The 21,120-nt window shown below is 43.1% G+C and overlaps 1 protein-coding gene across 6 annotated transcripts in view; it reads right to left on the bottom strand.

Moving 5' to 3' along the window:
* Nucleotides 1-10,383: 10,383 nt before the first annotated feature.
* casz1 (castor zinc finger 1) overlaps nucleotides 10,384-21,120 on the bottom strand; it is a 92,975-nt gene continuing 82,238 nt past the window's right edge. For 4 of the 6 annotated variants that reach the window (XM_068598373.1, XM_068598372.1, XM_068598371.1 and 1 more), the window contains exons 11-19: nucleotides 20,670-20,833; nucleotides 20,201-20,323; nucleotides 19,774-20,097; nucleotides 19,480-19,678; nucleotides 18,480-18,651; nucleotides 16,738-16,886; nucleotides 14,576-14,765; nucleotides 13,405-13,767; nucleotides 10,384-12,655 (exon numbers count right to left, since the gene is read on the bottom strand). In XM_068598373.1, coding sequence (XP_068454474.1) covers nucleotides 11,382-12,655; nucleotides 13,405-13,767; nucleotides 14,576-14,765; nucleotides 16,738-16,886; nucleotides 18,480-18,651; nucleotides 19,480-19,678; nucleotides 19,774-20,097; nucleotides 20,201-20,323; nucleotides 20,670-20,833 — 2,958 coding nt within the window. In that variant the 3' untranslated portion in view covers nucleotides 10,384-11,381. The remainder of the gene's footprint in view (nucleotides 12,656-13,404; nucleotides 13,768-14,575; nucleotides 14,766-16,737; nucleotides 16,887-18,479; nucleotides 18,652-19,479; nucleotides 19,679-19,773; nucleotides 20,098-20,200; nucleotides 20,324-20,669; nucleotides 20,834-21,120) is intronic. The other 2 variants (XM_068598375.1, XM_068598374.1) reach the window with 1 other exon arrangement.

The following is a 21,120-nucleotide window of genomic DNA, read 5'->3' on the forward strand; positions in this document are numbered from 1 at the left end:
CTCAAGTACAGCCTCTTAGAGCCGCATGCACGGCAGCAGACTCTCAGCCCTGTTGGAAATAGTCGTGGCTTAATGTTTCAACATGCGCGAATGATTCAATGGGTTAGCAGGCCGAAACATTTCTCTGACGGATGCTTTTCCTCAATAGTGTGATCAGCTGTGAAAGTGAGGAAGCATGGGTCACCTCCAAAAGCTCTCGGCGGCTGTCTCTCTAAGAGCAGCTTACCAGTTCTGAGCAGCCGCTGAACACTGGCTGCTTCCTGGTGAAAAGGAGAACATTTGACAAGCCAAGGTCGGCAGGGGGCTTTGCCTGTATAAGGCTTCAATCGCAGGCCCCAGCGAACACTGCAAAGTCATAAAGCACTTTGTCATCACTCGCTATATAAACTCTCAACAATCAAGTGGGATCACATTCCCTCCCTCCCTCTCTGTGTGGCCTGTGTCACTTGATTTTTCTCCTGGCGCTGTTTCAAATCCAAATGGAGTGTGTGGAGGGCTGCCGTGTGGAAAGCTGCAGGGCCTCTTTTGAACCTGAAGGAAAGCTTTAGTCCAGTTATTGGCATGTAGAGGAGAGCGCTGGTGAGGAGGAGTGAGGGGAAACAGTGGCAAGCCGTAAAGAAAAAGAAAAGGGAGGTGGCTACAGGCTGGCAGAGTTTATGAATGTTCCAATCAGGAGCCATCAGAAGCACGGCCACAAGAACACAAAGGGGGGTTAAAAAAAAGAAAAGATAATATGGATGCTCTTGTCCTGTGCTGGTGGAGAGCAGCGATGCCGTTGAGAGGAGATTGGATTATCCAAGGGAAGGCCTGTCAGGCTGCTGAGGGACCAGGGCTGCAGGCAGCGCAAGGCAACAGGTGCGGCGCTGGCCACCGTTTGTGCAAATTAGACTAATCACAGGGTCTGACTGTGGAACACCTGAATCATGCTAGCGGCTGGAGAGGAGAGCGAGGTGGGCGGGGGGGATAACATTAAGGGAGGTAGAGAGTTCAGGCACTAACTTCTTCTTGGCTCTTTGAATTCCCAATGGGGCTCGTCTTCTGTTAGCACCGCTAACGTCAGGACGCTAAAACCCTCACGTTGATCATGGTGCTATGCTCATGATTAACAGGTGTAATGTTTACCATATTCACCATCTTAGTTTTAGCATCTTTGCGAGCTAACGTTTGGAGCACATGTGCAGCCGAGTTCTTCAGGGATTTTGTCGTCATGGCAAAATAAGAGGGGTATGAATGAATGCAGAATAAATTCATTTGACATTTATTTTGTACCCCTTTGGTGGCTATTTATACTTTTTTAAACCCTGAACTTTGGCCTAATATCTTTCCTGAAGATTGCAAAGACCTTTAGGCCCCACGGCTTTCCAACTGTGTCGGTTGAATCATCGGTTGCGTAGAGGCCAGCGTGGTTGCGTAGAGGCCAGCCACCACGAGCCTCGTGTGAGATTTGATGGGTAAAGTAGGGTGGTCCGTGAAAAAGGGGGAAGGCTGCACATTCACCGACCTTGTCCTCCAAATTTGGCAAGGATTGTCACGCCGAAATACAATCCACATTTTCATGCCCTTAGTGAGGAGGAGACCGAGTGAAAAAAATAATCCCAAAATCCCTCGGTGGACACCCAATGTCTTGTTTTGGAGGCTCTGCGGTACTCACAGAATTCTTCTGGTAACAGAAACCCACAGTGAATGATGGACGTTTTCTAATATTAGCATCAGCAGAATCTTCCCAACCTTTGCTTCTTCCATGCTACAAATATCACATTGCTGATGTATTCCATATTAAATTACTGAGTTTTAACTGAGCGGGGCTGTGCAGTGTCTGTTATCAACAACCATAATGTAGAAGATTAGCACACACATGAGGCCCACCTGTTGCCCAGCTCTGTTTTATGAAGGTCGCAGCTGTGACACTGAAACCGGTCTTTTTAAAGGTTCTCGTGATGAGAGAGGGGGGAGTTGGTGCTGGTGATATTCAAGAGTCATTCAACAGAAATAAAGCGGATCGTAATGCTTTGATTTTAGATGTAGTGCAACAGTGTAACCGACCACTAACAATACAAAACTCCCAAACTTGAACCGGCTGCAACCTGCGAAGAATGTTCTTGAGTCTCCAACACTTTTAAATGCCACAGTTGTCACGTTTCTGTTTCACCATCACACTATTTCAAGTTCACCTCCATTCCCACTGATACACCAATGCTTTTTTTAAACTATACAGCAAAAAAGGTCATAAGAAATGTCTTTTTACTTCGTTCATCTCTTGCAACATCATTATAAGGTGAAGGAATCAGGTGGAGGGGCAAATAATACTCTGCAGCCTGTCAGAGTAGAACATTATGAATTAACCACAGCAAACTATTCTGTTGGGAATCATTCACCAGCTGCACATTGTGTTGTTACTTAGTTGCTAAAGCTCAGTCTGCGGAGAACGAATGTGATTGAAAACTGAGCTGGTGATCACTGTTTTTCTAAAGTTTGAGAATGGCCAGTGCATTTATATCATGGTCCAAAGGTTAAGGATAATACTACATCAATAGTATTTCCATTTATGCTATAGACGCATAGAGTTTAAGGTACATGAGGAACCAACCAAAGGAGGTGCATGGTGGCCCTTAATATTAGCAATTTAAAACTGATTAGCTCTGTGTGTGTGTGCGCGTGTGCGTGTCCTCACATTCAGAAATATGTGTTTGGGCAAACAGAAAAAAAACAACACATTAAATGGCTTCAGGATAAAATCATAATTTTCTTCCTCAGCCATTACAGTTGAAAGGCTTTCGCAGCATGAACATGAGAATGAGTCACACGGCGGCGGTGCCAGAGTCAAGCGGTTTTACAGTTCTGTCAAATGCTGTCCGTTGTGTGTTCCAGCCATCGTCGCAGAGCAGAAACACCATGTTGGACCGTTCCAGCTTATTGTCAGCCAATATGCCAGGCTTTTTCCCTGAAAGAAAATGATCCCATTCCCCTCGGACTCGCGTCAAATTAAGCAAATTTACAGCTTAGCACTTAAGAATTCTCCGTTTGCCAAGAAAGCAGCAGCGGCGGTGCCGCGCTGTGGCAATTGAAGTGGAATGAGAATTACTCTGGCCTCTGAGAGAGCGCTGGGCCATTAGATTTTTTTTTCTTGAATTTTTTTTCCCTCCAAGCGCTCCCCTTTTGGTTAAAGACTTATAAAGTGATGAAACACTCCCACTCGACTCTGGAGACCTCTGGTCCAATTCTGAAGCAAACTACTTGAAGGGTAATGGCCACATGGCGGCGAGCCAGCGCAGATCAACCGTTTTCTACACTTGTTTCTGGTCGCTGTCTGCTACTAGTTGTTTGTTCTGCTGGCAAAGTTGTGTTTAACTCCGAGGGATGACTAATCTGTGGCAATGGGCAAACTTGAGGCAAAGTAAAACAAATAGAACACAATGTTTGGTATTTCTTGGTAAACATTTATGCAACGTGGTTGACAGGAGGCTCATTTTTCACAAGCTGTTTAAAGGGCCCACGCTAATCTTTCCACTGGATTCTGTTTGTGTTTGTAAGATGACAACTGCGTGTTTACCAAATATCATCTCCCGTGTAACATTACACCCCCGCCTTCCCCTCTCTGAAAATGTGCTCGCGTCAGAGCTCTCAGAAATACAGGAACTGTGTTTGTTCCCAACTCGGCACAACGGCCCCATTTGAACCTGTGGTCAGACAAAGACATGAACGCACTGACTTTTCATTCAGATCAGACATCTGTCAGCATTTACAAAGCACCAGGTGTTAAGCACCTGATCGTCTCGAGGACGAGTCGAGTGTGGGGAAATGATGTGTTTTGATTTTTAGGAAACGTCATCTGTCATCTGAAGTGCGAAAACGGCTCTCAAGAAAAGCTGCCTCGAATAACCTACCGCCGCGTCTCGTTGTCACGTAGAGCCACGTTGTTCTCGCTAACCATCATGAGCATTTCTGCCTTCTATCAAACTCTGACCTCGCTGGAAAAACATCTTTTTTTTTTTAAGCAAAGAGAGAAACACAATGTGGTTCATCATCGTGAAAATCGGATCAGCAGTTTGCTCGACTTCTTTTCCGTGTGAACCAGCCACAGTTGAATCCAGTTTTTCTGGTTTTTGAAGTGAAACTGTTTGTTTTTTTTACTAACTGAATGTTCCATCAAAACTGTGAGAGCAATACTTTTGTTATCTTTATGTCCCAACAGAAGAGAGATGTGTTGAAAGACAACTATGCCGACACACACCACCCTTTAAAGTATGTGAGGTGTGTTTGTGGAAAAAAGGAGAAAGGAAAAAAAAAAAGTTACCCGACCAGAAACAACACAGGTGTTGCACAATGTCTGATTCAAAACCTGCCGAGCACACACAGAAGCAGATCTGTGCTTCACGGGATCCACGGGGTAATTATATATTTGTATATTTGGAGGAGAATAAGGTCAACACTCTTCTGAACCGTGGTTGCTATGTTGAACAGCTTAACAACAGCCCAGTGCTTTTAGTGTGGTTGGATTTCAAACGTGGAAAATATAAAACGGAAGGAAATCTCTCGTTTTTTTTTGCAGATCTTTGTCGACCAGCTTCGGTGTCAGATCTTTGAAACTGTCTCATGTTGCAGCTCAGACTTTCCTACCAATGGTTTTAACAGCACGTCTATAGAGGTGGAAGTTCTTGTTATTTTGGTCACCGTTAAGTACCGAAAGTATCTTTACATTTTTGTATAGCAACTTTTTCTGCGTTGTTGCTGTGCATAGCTTCTCGATCTTTGTTTTTCATATATATATATATATACATATATACATATACATATATACATATATATATACACACATATATATATATACACACATATATATATATATATATATATATATATATATATATATATATATATATATATATATATATATATATATATATGTCTATATTAAACGATACAGGGCACCTTGCCTCAAACCCACAGACCTGAACACCACACTTTGATCCCCAAACAAAGACTTCCTCAGAGCCCAGTCGCACACGTCGAGCAGCAGCATATCTAAACAGAGCCGCATAAGGCAAAGCCACATGTTCCTATGGCCCTGCATCCAATAAGGTCTTGTTAATGGTAAATTGGATGAGTGTGTGTCCAATTCTCCATTTCCTCAGAGGTGTCTCAGCAGCAACAGCTGCTACCAATGGCAAAGCAGCTTTTTTCACACAGCCCCCTTTTCCGCCGTGTGACTGAGGTCTTTCCAAAATAAGCCCATACACATGCAAAAATAGATAAATGGACATCTATTGCAAAGGGCAGCGGATTTAAAGTGAGGTCTAACTGGGGCAGAGTGCTGAAAGAGACCAGGGGAAACATCTCATCCAAAAACGTGAACTGTAAACGGGCCAATGAAGCAGTAAAATGAGAGGTTCAGCCATATCGCATACACATCTTATACGTGATGTAGTGTGTGCCTGTGGGGCCGATCAACAACACGCCAGACTGTCTGATGACAAAGATACGACAGACGGCAGCTCCTTTATTTTATGCAAAGGGGTCCTCTTTATTTATTTGTGGATTGAGCCCAGCAATGTTGTTGGATCCCTCAAATCAATGTTTTCAAATGTGGAGCAGTATACAGTATAAAGATGGAAAGACTTCTGTGTGTTTGCAGGCGAGACTACAATTGCAGGATTTTTTTTTTTTAAGGATGTAAAATAATGTGAATGTATAATATAGCACTTTATCTTGTGAATTTAAGTTCAATTTCAACGATAAAAATTACATAATTACAACATTATTATATATACATTACATACATTATATTAGCTTGAAGGTCCGGGTCTAATATTCACCCTGTTCGCTTTATTTTGGTCTCCACCAGCTTCTGAGCTGCTAAATGCTTTATGTGCAGTCGGGTTATCACAACCTAGGTTCCTTTTTATTTTGTATTTACATTTGCTAGTCTAGTCTCAGTCCATCAATGACTACTGGAATAATGGGGGGGGGGCTTGGGGAATGACAGGTTTATCTAACCCAAAAATCGAAAAGTTCAAATCATGTGGGTCTGGAAGCATCGACCAGACTGAGGTGAAAGATGGCAGATTAGCAAACCAGTGGAGAGTCTGTTTGTTTGAACAGCGTGAGCCTGGAGGCAGCTTCTGCAGAGCGATGAGGACAGAACTGAAGTGTGTTGTAGCAATCACATCCCACTGAAGTGTCTCCGTCTCAGGCCCGGCGCTGCAGGTGCTCCGTCATGCCGGCAGCCGTCACTGTAAAGTACAGTCCAAACCGGCTCGGCCAATCAGAGCTCGCGTGCCTCGACTTTGATGGTCTGGAACTATTTTGTTTGTTTTTCTGCAGATATTACACCTGCACCCTCAAATGTATTCACAGTGTGAATAATGACGTTACAACACACACTATCACCTTTTTCTGTTGGCTTCATGTCGCGCCTTTAGCGCCATAAAAATAGATGTGAGGTTTGTTGACCCACTTCTAGTTATCTGCGTACATCTTTAGTTAAATAGTCACTATTTAGAAATATATTGTATTATGCGTATCTCTTAACACTTTATTTCAACCTTGTATTGTGTATGTGTGTATATATATATATATATATATATATATATATATATATATATATATATATATATATATATATATATATTGATGTTTTTGCTGTTATGTATAGTCTTAGTTTGTACATCTGATATTTCTCAAATAACTTTGTCACTATTACAAATAGGCAGATTTTATTCATCAAAATCTATGATCAAAAAATGTGTTAATCACAATTATATGATATTTTGCTCATTATCATAAATGAAATCTGGTTTTTATACTCGTGGTTGTGTGTGTATAATGTTTAATTTGCCTCTATTGCTGTGCGTCCTTTTTACTTTTTGTTGCAAAGACAACAGACCGTCTTCCCAGGTATTATAATAATTATAATAGCTTCATCTCATCGTATGAGATCACACTCTGTGGCTTCTTGGCTGACACATTTTTTCCCCAGCTCTCTGGCTATAATACCGCAGGACTCCACAACAGGCAGGCGGTGAGTCCAGGGCGGGCAAATCTTCATAAATCCTTCCACAATGGCTACCCTCTTCAGACTCCACTGTACAAGATCTGTCTTCATCTGAGAGCGCACAGGCCCAGCCACCTGCTTTTCCTCTGTTCACCCCCTCCCTCTACGCTTTGTGAACTTAATAAAAGCTGCCATTAAGCAGTGCTTCATCTGTTTGGGCCCTAATCTGCCTTATAGGCGTCATGTGACCACATATGCAGCGCACACCTGTCGTGTGTGTGTGTTCCCAGCTCCGACCACCGCCTCTCCTCGCTGCTCGCTCTCTCACTCAACCTGTTCCTGGCACATCAACCCACAGCATGTCAGCGATGGCCGGCATGCATGCACACATTGTTGGCACTTGCAATATATATATATATGGCCTGGTTTTATGTAAAGGTAGAAAGTGTGCATCTGTTTTCAAATACTCTTCTTTGACATTCAAAATGACATCCACACTGAAAACAGGCCTAAAGTCGTTCGGTATGTTTTTATTTCACTGAGTGAAAAGCTCAATCTTTGCATAAGACATGCAGAAACAGAAGAAAAACATAAATATAGCACACTGAAGATGAACAGCACTGTATTATCGTGGAAATAAGCAATACGACAAGAATGAAAAGCAGTGCTGAGGGCAACAAATTCAAGTAAAAAATTGCTTCATTGTTTACTTTTCATATAAAATGTCTCATGAGCCAAATTGAACGCAAACGGGAGATGGCTTTTAGTCCAAAAGTGCAATATATTTTACAAAGTCTAAAATGTTGTTTATCCACTACGCTGCAGTAAGCAGGAGGCTTTCATATTACATTTCTCCCAGCAGTGGAAATTCATCTCAGTTTATTTCTCCACCACTTTTTTATACCATCCTTTTTACTCAGTTAATTAAAACAGTAAAATGATCTGTCGTTTCGGCAGCAGCCTATGCACGATTTGGAGGTCGTTTCCGTCTGGTTTTTGTGTAATATAATTTTCATGTTTATTCTTTTTTTTCTGGTAGATTATATACAGGATGCCAGCTGGCTGACAGATGGTGATGCCTTTACCCAATTTTTTTCCTTTTTTTTTTATTAAAAAAAAAAAAAAAAAAAAAAACATCACAAGGAAGAGAAGAAGGAAGGACAGGAACAGCTGTAGACGAAGGGACAGAGAGAACCAGCACATTGGCCACTGGGTGACATGAGGGAGTGGGAGGAGAACCCAGCACATGGCTCAAGGCAAAAAACAAAAAAAAGGAACTAAAAAAAATAATAAATGTGCCCTGTTAACACTGAACAAGACACAGAGAGCCATCTTGTTAGCAGTAGCAGGCCTCTAAAGCTCCCTAATGGTCCTCGGCTCTGATCTTGTTCTCGCACCAGAATGTCAAAAATGAACAACGGGTGACCCCAACAACAAATATTGTTGACTCCTCTACCTGCATGAATGCAGATGTTTGTTTTTTTTATTTTTATTTTTTTAAACATTTCATTTTGTTGGTTCCTTCAAATTCTGTGACAGAAAAGTGTCCCAGTTGGATTTACAGCGGAACAAAGCAGGGAAAAGGCGCAAAAGGTCATGAAATATGAATCAAAGCTCTGAGCAGCTGGGACGGAGCCACAGGCCTGTGTTTCGTGGCCTGTCTGTCTCTCTCACAGGGAGACACACACACACACACACACACACACAAACACACGCACACCCCTACTTCAGTAGCGTCACTGACAGATAGAAAAAGACAGAGAGATCGCTGTCGTGACCTTTTGCCCCGCTGTCGTCCGGCAGCACCGTTCCCCTCCACACAGGACCCGCAATGTCCTCAGGCTGAAGCACTATCAATCACTACATGTGTATAGTTATAATAATTATAGTTTCTTTATTTTCAACTTTTTACAAATCCTGCTATTTCACACCCTCACACACTCACACATACAAACACAAACTGAATTCAAGTGCACAATGTCTCCCAGCCCCTACAGTTATCTGATGAGAAAACAAAACAAACGGTGTGACGCCTCCGCTTTACAGCAGAGTCCCGGGAGACAGTTCAGTCTGTGAACAAGGCCCACAGCAAAGTAAATAGAAACCAAGAATTTCAATTAATGAGGAAAAAAAAAAAAGAAGCACACGCATAGATAAATGACAATGAATAAAATGAGTCGTTGAATAAAACAGAAACATCGATGAATTCATTCAAATCAGTGTATTTTAGTTTGAGCTTCTGACATAGTTTGGAAAAAGAAAGAATATATATGTATATATATATATATATATATATATATATATATATATATATATATATATATATATATATATATATATATATATATATATATATATATATATATATATATATATATATATATATATATATATACTGCAAACATCATAACGGAATCTGCCAATGCTACAGTGTGAACTACTTGTTCCAAAAGATCCGGAGTAATTAAAAAAGGGCACGCACACAAGCAAACTATGATGAAGCTATTTGAGTTTTTTACTTTTTATTATTCATTTCTCCTTTTAACGGTTTTCTTTTTAAAGGAAGCTGTTCATGAAAGAGCATTTTGTTCATATATAGTTATTTTTTACAGAGGAAAATACTGTACAACCTTTTTTTTCTTTTCTTCTCAAAACAATATCTGGAGGAATATCATCTACACACATTATTCCCTATATTATGATCGTTTATTTCCAATGCCAAGCTCAGGAGATTATTCAGGATCAGTGTGTCCACTTCTCGGTCAAATATATTCGCTCGATATAAACCAGCGGGTGGCTTTGACAGATTTATAATTTAGTATTACAGTGAGTGAGCATTGCATGAACTTCTTAAGAATTCATTTAAAATCACAGTCCGTATTAGTGTTTCTTATCAGGGCACTGCTTTTCTGGTGCGCCCATTTCCTTTTTTTTTTTTCTTTTTTTTTTTTTAACTGTCGAATCACGGAAGCAAAACAAAAACCAGTCTTTAAATAAATCACAGAACAACAGTTCTTTGTCACACTAACATCTATTTGTGCATTAAAGCAAAAGTGAACTAAAACATCTTTAAAGCAAAATTCCCTGTTAAAAGATATTTATCATATTTTTTTTCAGACGGTAAAAATGAACCTAAAAAGTGCAATAACACCCTAGAAAATTCTCATTGGAAGGTCACATAAATATTAAATAAAAACCGTTACAACAGGAGCTAAACCACAGCCATAGTGAATGGAAACAAAATGCCATTGAGACATTTTCGGTCTGTAAATTTTCAAACATAAAACACACTCTCTGACGTCCCCCTCGCTGCATCTGAGTGACTCATTGCTTTCTCTGGTCGGTCTGACCCCGCCCCCCCTCCCCTCCCCTCCCGCCCCCCAACACATCCTGACGCTCCGGCCGTTAATCACAACCTCGCCTGCTTACAGATCGATATGCTTCGGACTAACAACACAACAAAACGACATAATAATGCAAAGATGCAAATGGTAACAAAAATATGTTTTTTTAAATATGCTTATGAGTTATCTATCATCATCGTAATCATCGTGGTCAGCTAATATAAAAGTGCACTATTCACACACAAACTTGATTCCTCTGCAGGGGGGCAAGATTACAAGGGCTGAGCTTGGTTTTGGTGCTAGTCGAACATTTCTAGCAGAATGTCGGAGAACTGACCAAATATATTTACTGGTCGATTCCACATGTCATTGAGAACAAAGAAAAACATCTGAGAGAGATAGGAACAAGCAAAATGTAACTCCCGTTTCCCTCGTTGTGTCTCATAATAATAATAATAATAATAATAATAATAATACAGAAAAAAAGATCAAATGTTTGAATGTATCCTGTTTCCCCTTAGTGATCGACCTCCCTTTTTCTATGCGTCCACGGCCCTGCAGTTCATGTCGCCTGTACCAGCAATTTCCTTTTGTATATCGCCGTTCACACACACACACACACACGCACACGCACACACACACGTACATATATAGTTATATAGAGAGATTTGTTTTTGTTTTTCTAACATTTTTTTTTATCCACACACAAAAAAAGTGAAAAAATTAAAATAAATTAAAGTCAAACATGCACGCACACAAAAAGACTGATGTGTAGTAAAATGCTTTACATTGCTGCCCTGTGTGTAAACCAGGGCCTAATTCTGTGTCTCCGTTCATATTTTTTTTTAATGCATAATTGAATTAATAATGTTGGTCATCTTGTAAACATCATAATAAATCATTTTGGGCCGTCATTTTTTTCCACGCTGTTGTTTTTTGTTGTCATCTGAAGTCTCTTGACATGATAAATGAGGCCACTTTCATTTTGTTTGTTCATAGTACACAGAGTATTTCTTCAGTCCCTACAGTCACTGGGAGTTTTTCTCTCAATTATTTTCCAGTTGGGAAGTATCAGTGTGGTTAAGAGAAGCATCAAAACTCTCGCCATTGTCCTTTTCAGCATCAGGCTCCGGCATCGAATCATCATTCGAGTCACTGTTGAGCTCCGCCTCATCCTCCTCCTCCTCTTCCTCCTCCTCCTCCTCTTCCTCCTCCTCCTCCTCCTCTGCGTGCGCCTCCTCCTCTGGCGACAGGTCGTCCTCAGCCTCTCCGGATGTTCCCGTGGTGTCGTCCTGGGCCGCCGGCAGTCCCGGCGGGGGCGCCGCGTTGTGGCTGGATCGCATCGCCTCCTGGTGCATCTTCTTGCTGAGGTCCAGGGAGTCGCTGAGGCCCAGACCGGCGGCGTTCTTCAGGAAGAACAGGGAGCTGCTGCTGTCGGTGCCCAGGTTGAGGGAGCCGTCCAGGCTGATGGAGGACGGTGGGTACAGGTGGTTATACTCTGACCCGAGGCCGCCTGCTGGATAGAGCATGGAGGGAGCGCTGCTGTTGATGCTGCGGGACAAACCTTGGAGGGCGCTCGGCGATGAAGAAGAAAGACCCACGGAGCTCAGAGGAACCGTGGACACGCTTCCGCCCAGGTGGTGGACCACTTCCTGCTTGGGCGACACAGATGGCAGCTCGCCGCGCTCCTGCTTCTCGTGCTTTCTCTTGTGGGAGTCCATCTGGGACATGCCCACCACCGTGTGCTTACACTCAGGGAAGGTGCAGTGGAAGTGCGAGCACTTGAGCTTATATTTGCAGTCGGGAACCTCGCAATCGACGCTGGAGCTGAACTGGCAGAAGCCGGCGGCGGTGATCACATCTTGCTTGCCGTGGTGCTTGCGGTGGGCCGTCACCTTGGTGCTGTCGGTGCAGCGGAAGCCGCAGCGCAGACAGTGGAAGTGGGTGCTGTTGCCTGAGAACTGGCAGTCGGGGAAGTTGCAGCTGAGGGAGGATTTGAAGCGCTTGAAGTCATCCAGGACCAGGTTGTCCACGCGGTCGTGGTGCTGCGCGTGCTTGTACATGTGGGTGCGGCCGCAGAACTTGTAGCCACAGTTCTCGCGTGTGCAGTGGTAGTGGGTCACTTTCAGGGAGAACTGGCAGCCCGGGTCCTTGCAGTTCTCGTAGAGGTCATAGCGCCTGAAGCCCTCCAGCATCATCCCCTCGTCCAGCATCTTACGCGACGACGGGGTCTTGCGGCGCTTGCCGAACGGTGACATGTCCTCGATGATCCAGAAGCGCTTCTTTGCCCCAGTGGCCGTGGGAATGGAGATGGTGTTGCCTGAAACAAGGAAGGCGGCACATTAAACTATAATCACTTGGTTCACAAAGTAAACTACAAGCAAATTACGCCGCGAGACCGTCCTGGTTGAAACTCTAATGGGCGACCCTACTCAGCCAGAAGTGGTTCACAGCTGAGTAAGCACAGAGAGCCACAATTTGTTTAATTCCTAATTCCCAGAATGAATAAAGGAGAGGAAATGATGGATTGACTTTGGAACATGACACTTTTACAGGGTGTCTCCGGCCTCCAAACAGAGGCGGAGCTGTGGGTCTTAACCGACCCTCTTATCTCCACGTTGTTTTACGAGGGGCACCCACCTTTTGCTACACCCTAATAATCTGATCCCTGTTCTGCGAGACAGGAAGCAGTGGGCCTCGATAAAACTTGAGGCGTGATTAAAATAAGAGGCGGGTAATGCAGCCTTTTTAATGGGAGCTAAACAAGGGCCAGGCTTTACCCTACAGGGGCCAAATGTACTGCTGTGTCTCATAATCCTGGTCATAATACAAGTTAAAACACGCGCAAAAGGTGTATGTGAGGTAATTATACATATTTGTTATGATATCCTCTCAGTAAGCATGCACATTTCTTCATACAATGTTTTTTTGCATGCTGGAGAGACCTTTGCTTTTCCCCGTCTTTCCACAATAATACTGCAGAGGAAGACTGGATCACACAGTTAAATACTGCACAGGACTCAATTGAGAGTGACAGCTGCAGTGTTGGTTTGCGCCGGGGATAAGTACCTGCAGCATCCTGTACTATAGGGACGTCATTTTTAACCGGAGACGGAGTGGCAATGATGGGGCTGAAAGCTGGTGTGTTGGTTGGCATGACAACACTCCGAGTGGCTCCCAGAGAGGCGCTGAGCAGAGAGTATGACAGACAGGATGGAGAGAGGAGGTATGGGAGTGAGGACAGAGGAGGTCGGAGGAGAGCAGGAGAGAGGGATGGGGCCTGGGACTGGAGGCCAGGCTGAAAAGCGTAGGGAGGAAGAGATGGCGGTGGTGGAGGTGGAGGAGGAGGGGGTGAAGAAGGAAGTGCATTGTGGGTAGCGCTAGTGTCAGCAGGGGTGCTAGGAGCAGAAGTGGTGGTGGGCCATCCTTGTCCTGGAGAGACAGGTTGACCAGAGAGGGTGAAGGACAGACAAGAGGAGAAGACAGGACGGGTACACAAAAACAAGGACCACACACAGACAGAGGGATGGGAGGTAAAAAGGGAAAGATACAAGATAAGAGAATGATACAAAATGAGGCCCATTCCAGACAAGTAACCCAAACACCGGCCAAATCCACAACGATGCGAGTAGTGGATAATATTGGTCACATGGAGAAATGTGAAAATCACAGCAGGCTCAGATTTTGAAAAATAAGCAGAGGAGAATTTATGTATTCAGTAAGTTTGAGGGAAGGGAGACTGATTCTCCTTTACTTTACTTTCCTTTTCTCCCACAATCGAAACGACTAAAAGTGCTAAAGTAGACATAAAGCCACAGGGATGATCTCTGGCCAAAGGAGAATGCAATAAGCTACATACAGTGCAATAACTCAAACCACTGATGTACAAAATGGAAGTTTTATGAGGATGACCAGGCAAACTGCAAAAGACCTTCTCCATGACTCAGAACAGAAGAATACAGCATTGTCATCAACCTCATAAATGGATGAATTTATGTGTCATTATGTTATTGATTGTCAAACTCCTACGTCACAAAATACATGATTCAAGAATGAAATGACAAGTCGCTGGTTTTCTGAGTAAGGTAGAGGAATGTGGGCTCGAGGCATGATGTATGACGCTGAATGTCAGATTATAAAACTTGAATTTACCTTTCAGACTAAACCACAATAAAGCTCTACATGCTGACACTGACACACCCGACAGGTTGTTGTTGATCTTTTTTGTGCATATTCATACCTGATGGAGAGCCATCATTGCCTACAGGTGTGCTGGAGCAGCTCCGGTCCTGGTTGGAGGACTCGGAGGAGAGGCCCAAAGGGCTACTCCCTCCTCCCACGTAGTCCATGTAGTCATCAGTCTCGTCAATGAAGCTGTTGATACCAGAATGGGTCCCCATCATGCTGGACCCGTCTGGCCTCATTGACATCTGGAAAACAAATCATCTTTATTGTAAGTGGTGTGCGGTCAAGGGAAGCAGTGCTGCACGTAAGCTAAAAAGACCTGTTGAGACCAAAACTAAGACCACTTCCTGAATGCCGGAAGTGGCTAAAGCCATGATGGGGACTCGTCTAAAACTCGCAAAAACAACGTTAACGTATTTTTGCGCACGAGTAGTAGTCGGATCTGGCACCGCGTTACACCTGGCGCTGAAGCAGAGACGCTCCGATGAGACGGATCACTCCCTGCGTCGCCTCACGTCACGTGACATTCACGCCGTCTCTCTCGGTTTGGCGCCATGCGTTGGCCTTTGCAGTACCAGTAGCGGCTAGCAAGATAGCTTAACTGTGACATTAACAATTAACCAAGATCTCTGCTAACTCGTGACGATTTCACAGTCAGGCCCGCTTTCAGATCACCTTAAAAAACCTCAGTGGTATGACGTTTTTGTACGGCCGTAATAATAGATCATTAATGAGCACGTCTGGTGCGCTGCTGCGACGTTCATTGTTCATAGAGTGCGCTCTTGAACCTTTTGTACAAGTAAATACATTGGTTTTCTACGTTTTAGTTTTCTCGCCGGGTGTTTATTGTGTTGTTTGTCTGCCTAACTAATGTAGCTGTTGATTTAGACTAAATTATACATGCATAATATAGACATGTACATAAGTTACACTGATAGGTTGCTGCCTAGTCTGGCACAGATTTCACTGCTCTTTATCTGAAACCAACATCTTAGGCTTGTCATTAATGCAGGTGTTGGCTTTTGGCATAGGACCAAGCATTTCTCAAGACTTCAACAATTCTTCTCAAAGGATGAACGTCATACTTCTGTCATTATATAAAGGTTCAAAATGGAAAAAGAACAAACTAGAAAATCCACATGTTTAAGTCCACTTAAGGTACACGGTGTACTACAGAGGTTAAGTTCGAAAAAGGAGTATACTCCATGGTGAAAAATGTCATCAAAAGAATGTGATGAGTGATTTGTAACTGACTTGTATGACAGGATATGAGCAGTACTTTCTGTTCTGCACCGAATGAACTTTCAGTTTTCAGAATTTGACTCATAAAAAAATGCCAAAAACCAACAAAACAAGGTACTTAATGAAGTCTTGAAGACTTGGGATACCAACAATCTATTGAGCTGAACCATTAAAAACCCAAAACAAATTAAAAAACGAAATCAAATTAAAAAAGAAAATCATTTATATATATATATATATATATATATATATGTATATATATATATATATATATGTATATATATATATATATATATATATATACATATATATATATATATATATATATATATATATATATATATATATAAAACACTGTCATATATATATATATATATGTATATATATATATATATATATATATATATATATATATATACATATATATATGTATATATATATATATATATATATATATATATATATATATATATATATATATATATATATATATATATATATATATATATATATATATATATATATATATATATATATATATGACAGTGTTTTACTGCTGACTTTCATTTCATATATACATATGAAACAACAAGTTCATTCGGTGCAGAACAGAAAAGTTTTTATTTTTCTTGTTTTCAGCAAAGGAAAATGTTTTCAGCAAAAGAAACAGCAACTGCATGTTTCTGTAGAAACATAAAATTGAAAAAAGAAAAGATCAAAAGTAACACACAAATGGGCTTTGACAATAGCACACCAGCTCTACACTTCTACACCCCATTGATAAACACAATACATTCCCTATTGAATCACTTCGTCAAAGGGCGTGTGGCGTACTTAGCTCTGTTTGTTTGTCAGAATATGTTTTAATAAACTGCTCAACGCCTGTTTAGGTTCATCGGGGCGTTCAGCTTGTATTTTCAGTCAATTACCCTTTTGAGGTCAACATGTGTCATACGTTACAGTTTGCGAACATACCTGGGACGGGACTCTGTCAAAATTCTTCCCGAGCATCCGCCTCATGTGTTTGCGTGCATGTGAGGTCATCTGGTGCTTGAGCAGGAAGGAGAACTGGCAACCCTCGCGGATGCAGTGGAAGTGGCTGTTGACTTGGTTGTACTTGCAACCTGAACAGAGAAACCAGTGACAGTTCTTAAACTCTCCATTTGCAGACTAATCTATCTCTGGCTCATTGCGAGACGTCTGAGAGCAGCAACCGCGCCGAATGCAATATTATCAGTGCGGCGGTGGTGATGATTAGATCAAACACAAAGTGAAATATTTTTAGTTTTTCTTTTTTTTTTTAATTTCATGATATAGCGGCGACAAAAGAGGGATCGGTTTCAAAGTGTTTGGGAGTGTACATGTAGGAGGAATATTAGATCACTCCGGTGTCACACTGAGCAAGTCAAGGCTTCTGTGCACTAAACCTGTGGAGCTCTTTTATTACACTGACATGCTTTATTCAATTAGGAATTTACATAAATAAATTCTCATTTTCTGTGGGCCAATAATGCACACACCCCTGCAAACCAAAGTAAATATACAATTATTACCATATTAAATTCATTTTTCAAAGGATCTCCATTGTCATTTTCCTTTTGTTCTCCGTTGTGCTGCTGCGCTGCTCCATATTCTTCTGTTCTTTTCTAGTGTTTTAACCGGTCTAGCTCTAATTGCTTTATGATTTCAAATTAAATGAATGTTCCGTTTTGTGCCTGTTAATCAAATACCATTATTTAAAAGCAGGCAGAAATAATTGAAAGAGTAGCATGCTGGGCATGTGCTAGCATGCCAGTAACCATGGCACCCGGTTTAAGAGCACAACACGGCCGTGTCATCAAATAGCTTTTTTTTTTTTTTTACACACAATGTTTTAAACACGCAAAGTTGAGCAAATAGCAGTAACCCCTGTGACACGGAGGGCCTTTTGTGAGGCCGAGACCAGGTAACATCATCAGCGGTGTTCAGTTTAATGTCGCTGCCATGGATACTGGCAACCCATCAATTCTTTATGACGGGAGTGCTCGCGATGGTAATCCTCTCTGTGTTTCCCACAGCCCAAACAATACCGTTGGCAGATCGGGCTGAGGACAAAAAACAGCTGTTTAGGGCCTGTATTTGTTTGCTTTTGTTTCGGCGTTCTGAAAAGCTTGTGTAACCGCCTGAAAAAAAAAAAACAGATCACTTTTAATTCATTTCTGTGTGACGGCGGCGGTGGCTGCGAGGCGCAGCTTCACAACACAAACAGGCTAAACCAGACAAGCCGGATAATTAACAAACGCAAACCTAATTGCTCATTTCTGAAGGGGGCAAAAGGAAGATGAAAACAACCTGGATGTGATTGCCCCCTTTGACGGCGTTGCTCATATAGTAAAGGCAAGACTACCTTTGGGACGCAAGGTGCCATTGTGGATATGCAAAACACAGCAACACAACCCACAAGGCGGACTTCTTTCATGCCTCTTTATCAACTCACAGAGCATGACACTGTGTTTGCCAACACTGGTCTCTCTCCCTTTGTAAACACAGATAATATATCCTTCGTGCAACAGCCAGCAAGAAAAACATCAATCTACGTCTTTCTCAATTTAAAACTTTGTAATCCACACATTGCTCCAGGTAGAATATTTATAAAAGCTGCAGTGTGACAAAAAGTGACAGCAGGCCAAAACTCTTGTACTAAACTTATATTATATCAGATGTCAATTTTTCCTTACCCAGCCTCCCACACTCCTCCCTCTTGGTGAAATATTTGAAGCCATTGGCGGCGCGGCGTTCTGCCTTCTCGTGCTTCTTGACATGCCACGGCAGCTTGGTGGTGATGTTGGTGACGAAGACGCAGCTGGGCCGCAGACAGTGGTAGTGGCCCCTCATTCTGAACTCGCAGTGCTGCAGATGAAACACACAGTTTCCAATTTCATAAGTCAAATATGTCTGAGAGCCTGACTTGATCTTTATTTGTATCTTTCAAAGGTAAAGTTAACAACATAAGCAAACACCTCACAGCCCTTATTTCACTCTGCTCACTTGGAACATCCAACATTTCAAAGCACGATGACTTTTTTTTTCTTCCCCAGGTTTCCCACAAACCCCCCTTTTGAACATGTCTGTACACCACCATCTGTTTGTGAGGCCCAGATCCCAAAGGACTGGTCCAAATATGATCAGCTCAGTTCATGAGATGGAGACTAAGGGGCGGAGGAGGGAGGAGAGAAGAGGGAGGAGGGAAGAGGGAGAAGGAGGGGGAAGGCTAGGGAGGTGTGGGAGGTGGGGGGTGACTTTTTGTGAGAGGGGTGATTTTCGACACATTAATGAATTCATTTAAATGGTTTTCCAAATACGGGCTCATGAGAGCAGGCAGGGGCTGCCATTTAGGTTTCATTTGCAAAGCATTCCCCTGATTTTTGCCCTATTCCAGACAGCCTTGTTTACTGTGCAAGTGACAATGATTTATTGGGTAATATCAGCTAAATTGGCCTTTTCTGAGAGGAGAATGCGGCAGTCAAAATGACATCATTGACATATAAACAGGCATTACTGGGGTGAGTCGACTGTCTTTTTCAGCAGAGATGGAAGACGGGGAGCGGCGGTTGTGAAAGCCTTGAGTCAAATAACCTCAAATACTGGTCTAATAGATGGCATACTTCATGCTTAGAAACCTCCGGGAGATGACAGTAGGTGATTCAGCTCCTGGCTGAGTTCTCAAGCCTCACTCACCTGGTTGGGACAGAGACACTGGAGAGAAAAGTAGGCAAACTGATCGCGGACGTTGATCAGGTTGTTGTTGGGGTTGATGTGGTCCAAGCAGTGGGACTCGGCCTTGCCAGACGTCTTGCACACATACTTGCAATTCCCAAACAAGCAGTGGAAGTGGAACTTGTTACTGTATTTACAGTCGGTAGCCAAACAGGGATCACTGGATGAAAAATGAAAAGACGGAAAATTCAGTTTATGATCAAATAAACGTACGGTGCTGTAACTTATTGGGAAGGAGATAAAAGTTTCGCCTACTTTTCTGGAAACTGCAGGAAGCCAGGTTTGACCTGGGGTTTAGCATTCTCCAGGGAGGTGGTGGCCAGAGGGGAGTTGGCTGGCAGGTTGGGCATCGAGGCCGACATCTGAGGGATGCTGCCGGTCAGCTGCTTCCAGGCCAGCAGGGCGGGAGGAGGAGAGCTGTAGCCACCAGAGGAGGTGAGGTGGCCCACGTCCATAGAGGGATTGTTGGCCATGGAGACGGGGGCAGCGGGCTGCTGCAGCGAAGCTCCTTCGCTGGAGTCCTTGCCGTCACCGAACTGAGGCTCTGACTTCACTTTCAAGGTGGCACGGAGGTGGAAGCTGAAGAACAAGATTGAAGCTCGTTTTTATGTTGATTAATAAAGCCAAAAGCTAAAATGCGGAAAGGGTATATTTTCAGATTATGAACCAGGGGAACACTCACTTAGCATGTTTTATGGCCCCATCCACAGTGCTGAAGAGTGCACCACAGTCCTCCACCAGGCAGTGGAAGTGCACTTTCTGGAGGAAGTCACACTGGGCCTCACAGAAGTCATCCGTGTCAAACCTTATCAAAGACAGACAATGAAGACCGTCAATTTTACCGCCTACCCCCCAAAAAAACCCGACAAACGCTAAGAGGACAGCTGCTTCGACTTGTGATCTTGACAGTAAATGTTGTGCGTCTGTTAGACTTGCCAGTCATTACAACATTCCTGCAAGACCAGATTCTTTGTATTTCAGGGGGTTTTCAGTGATGCAGTACGGGAGGAATTGTATTGACAGAAAAAGGCCTTCTGCGTACAGCCCTTCCAAACACTCTGACTGTTTTCTTGCTATCGAAACAAATGAGCCCGGGCGAACAAAGTGAATCCAACTACAGTGACTCTTTGCGGCTCCGCCATGTGTTATACCTGCGGAGGTATGTCCTCCAGATCTCGGTGGGTTTTTCTGGCATGGGCCTCTTCAGCACTCTGTTCAGATACTGCGCCGCCTCAGAGGAGTTGGCTCCCTGGCCGGCCTCCAGCTCTGTCTTCAGGTTCATGGCGTTGAACAGGGCAGGGTTCACCTGCGACATCTACAGAGACACACGGCACATAAACAGTCCGCCGCTGGGTTAGCTGAACATACGGAAGCCGGGCACTTACATATGTTAGTAAGAGGGTGAGAGGTTATAAGCAGGCGCACACACAAATGTTTTTGGCAAAGCCAAAAAAGCACAGCCAGATTTACAAACATCCAGGCTTTTGCTTGAGTGCAGGCCAAACGTGTTTGCCAAGGGTCCTCTGGGAGCAACTGTTAACCCTTTTATGTGCTGGGGTGGCTTGAATCAAACCCCCCGAAAGCTGACATGACATGAGGAGC

Source organism: Clinocottus analis, unplaced genomic scaffold, assembly GCF_023055335.1.
Source record: "Clinocottus analis isolate CAN_PGR_092001 unplaced genomic scaffold, fCliAna1.0.p SCAF_4, whole genome shotgun sequence".
NCBI classification, from domain to species: Eukaryota; Metazoa; Chordata; class Actinopteri; order Perciformes; family Cottidae; genus Clinocottus; species Clinocottus analis.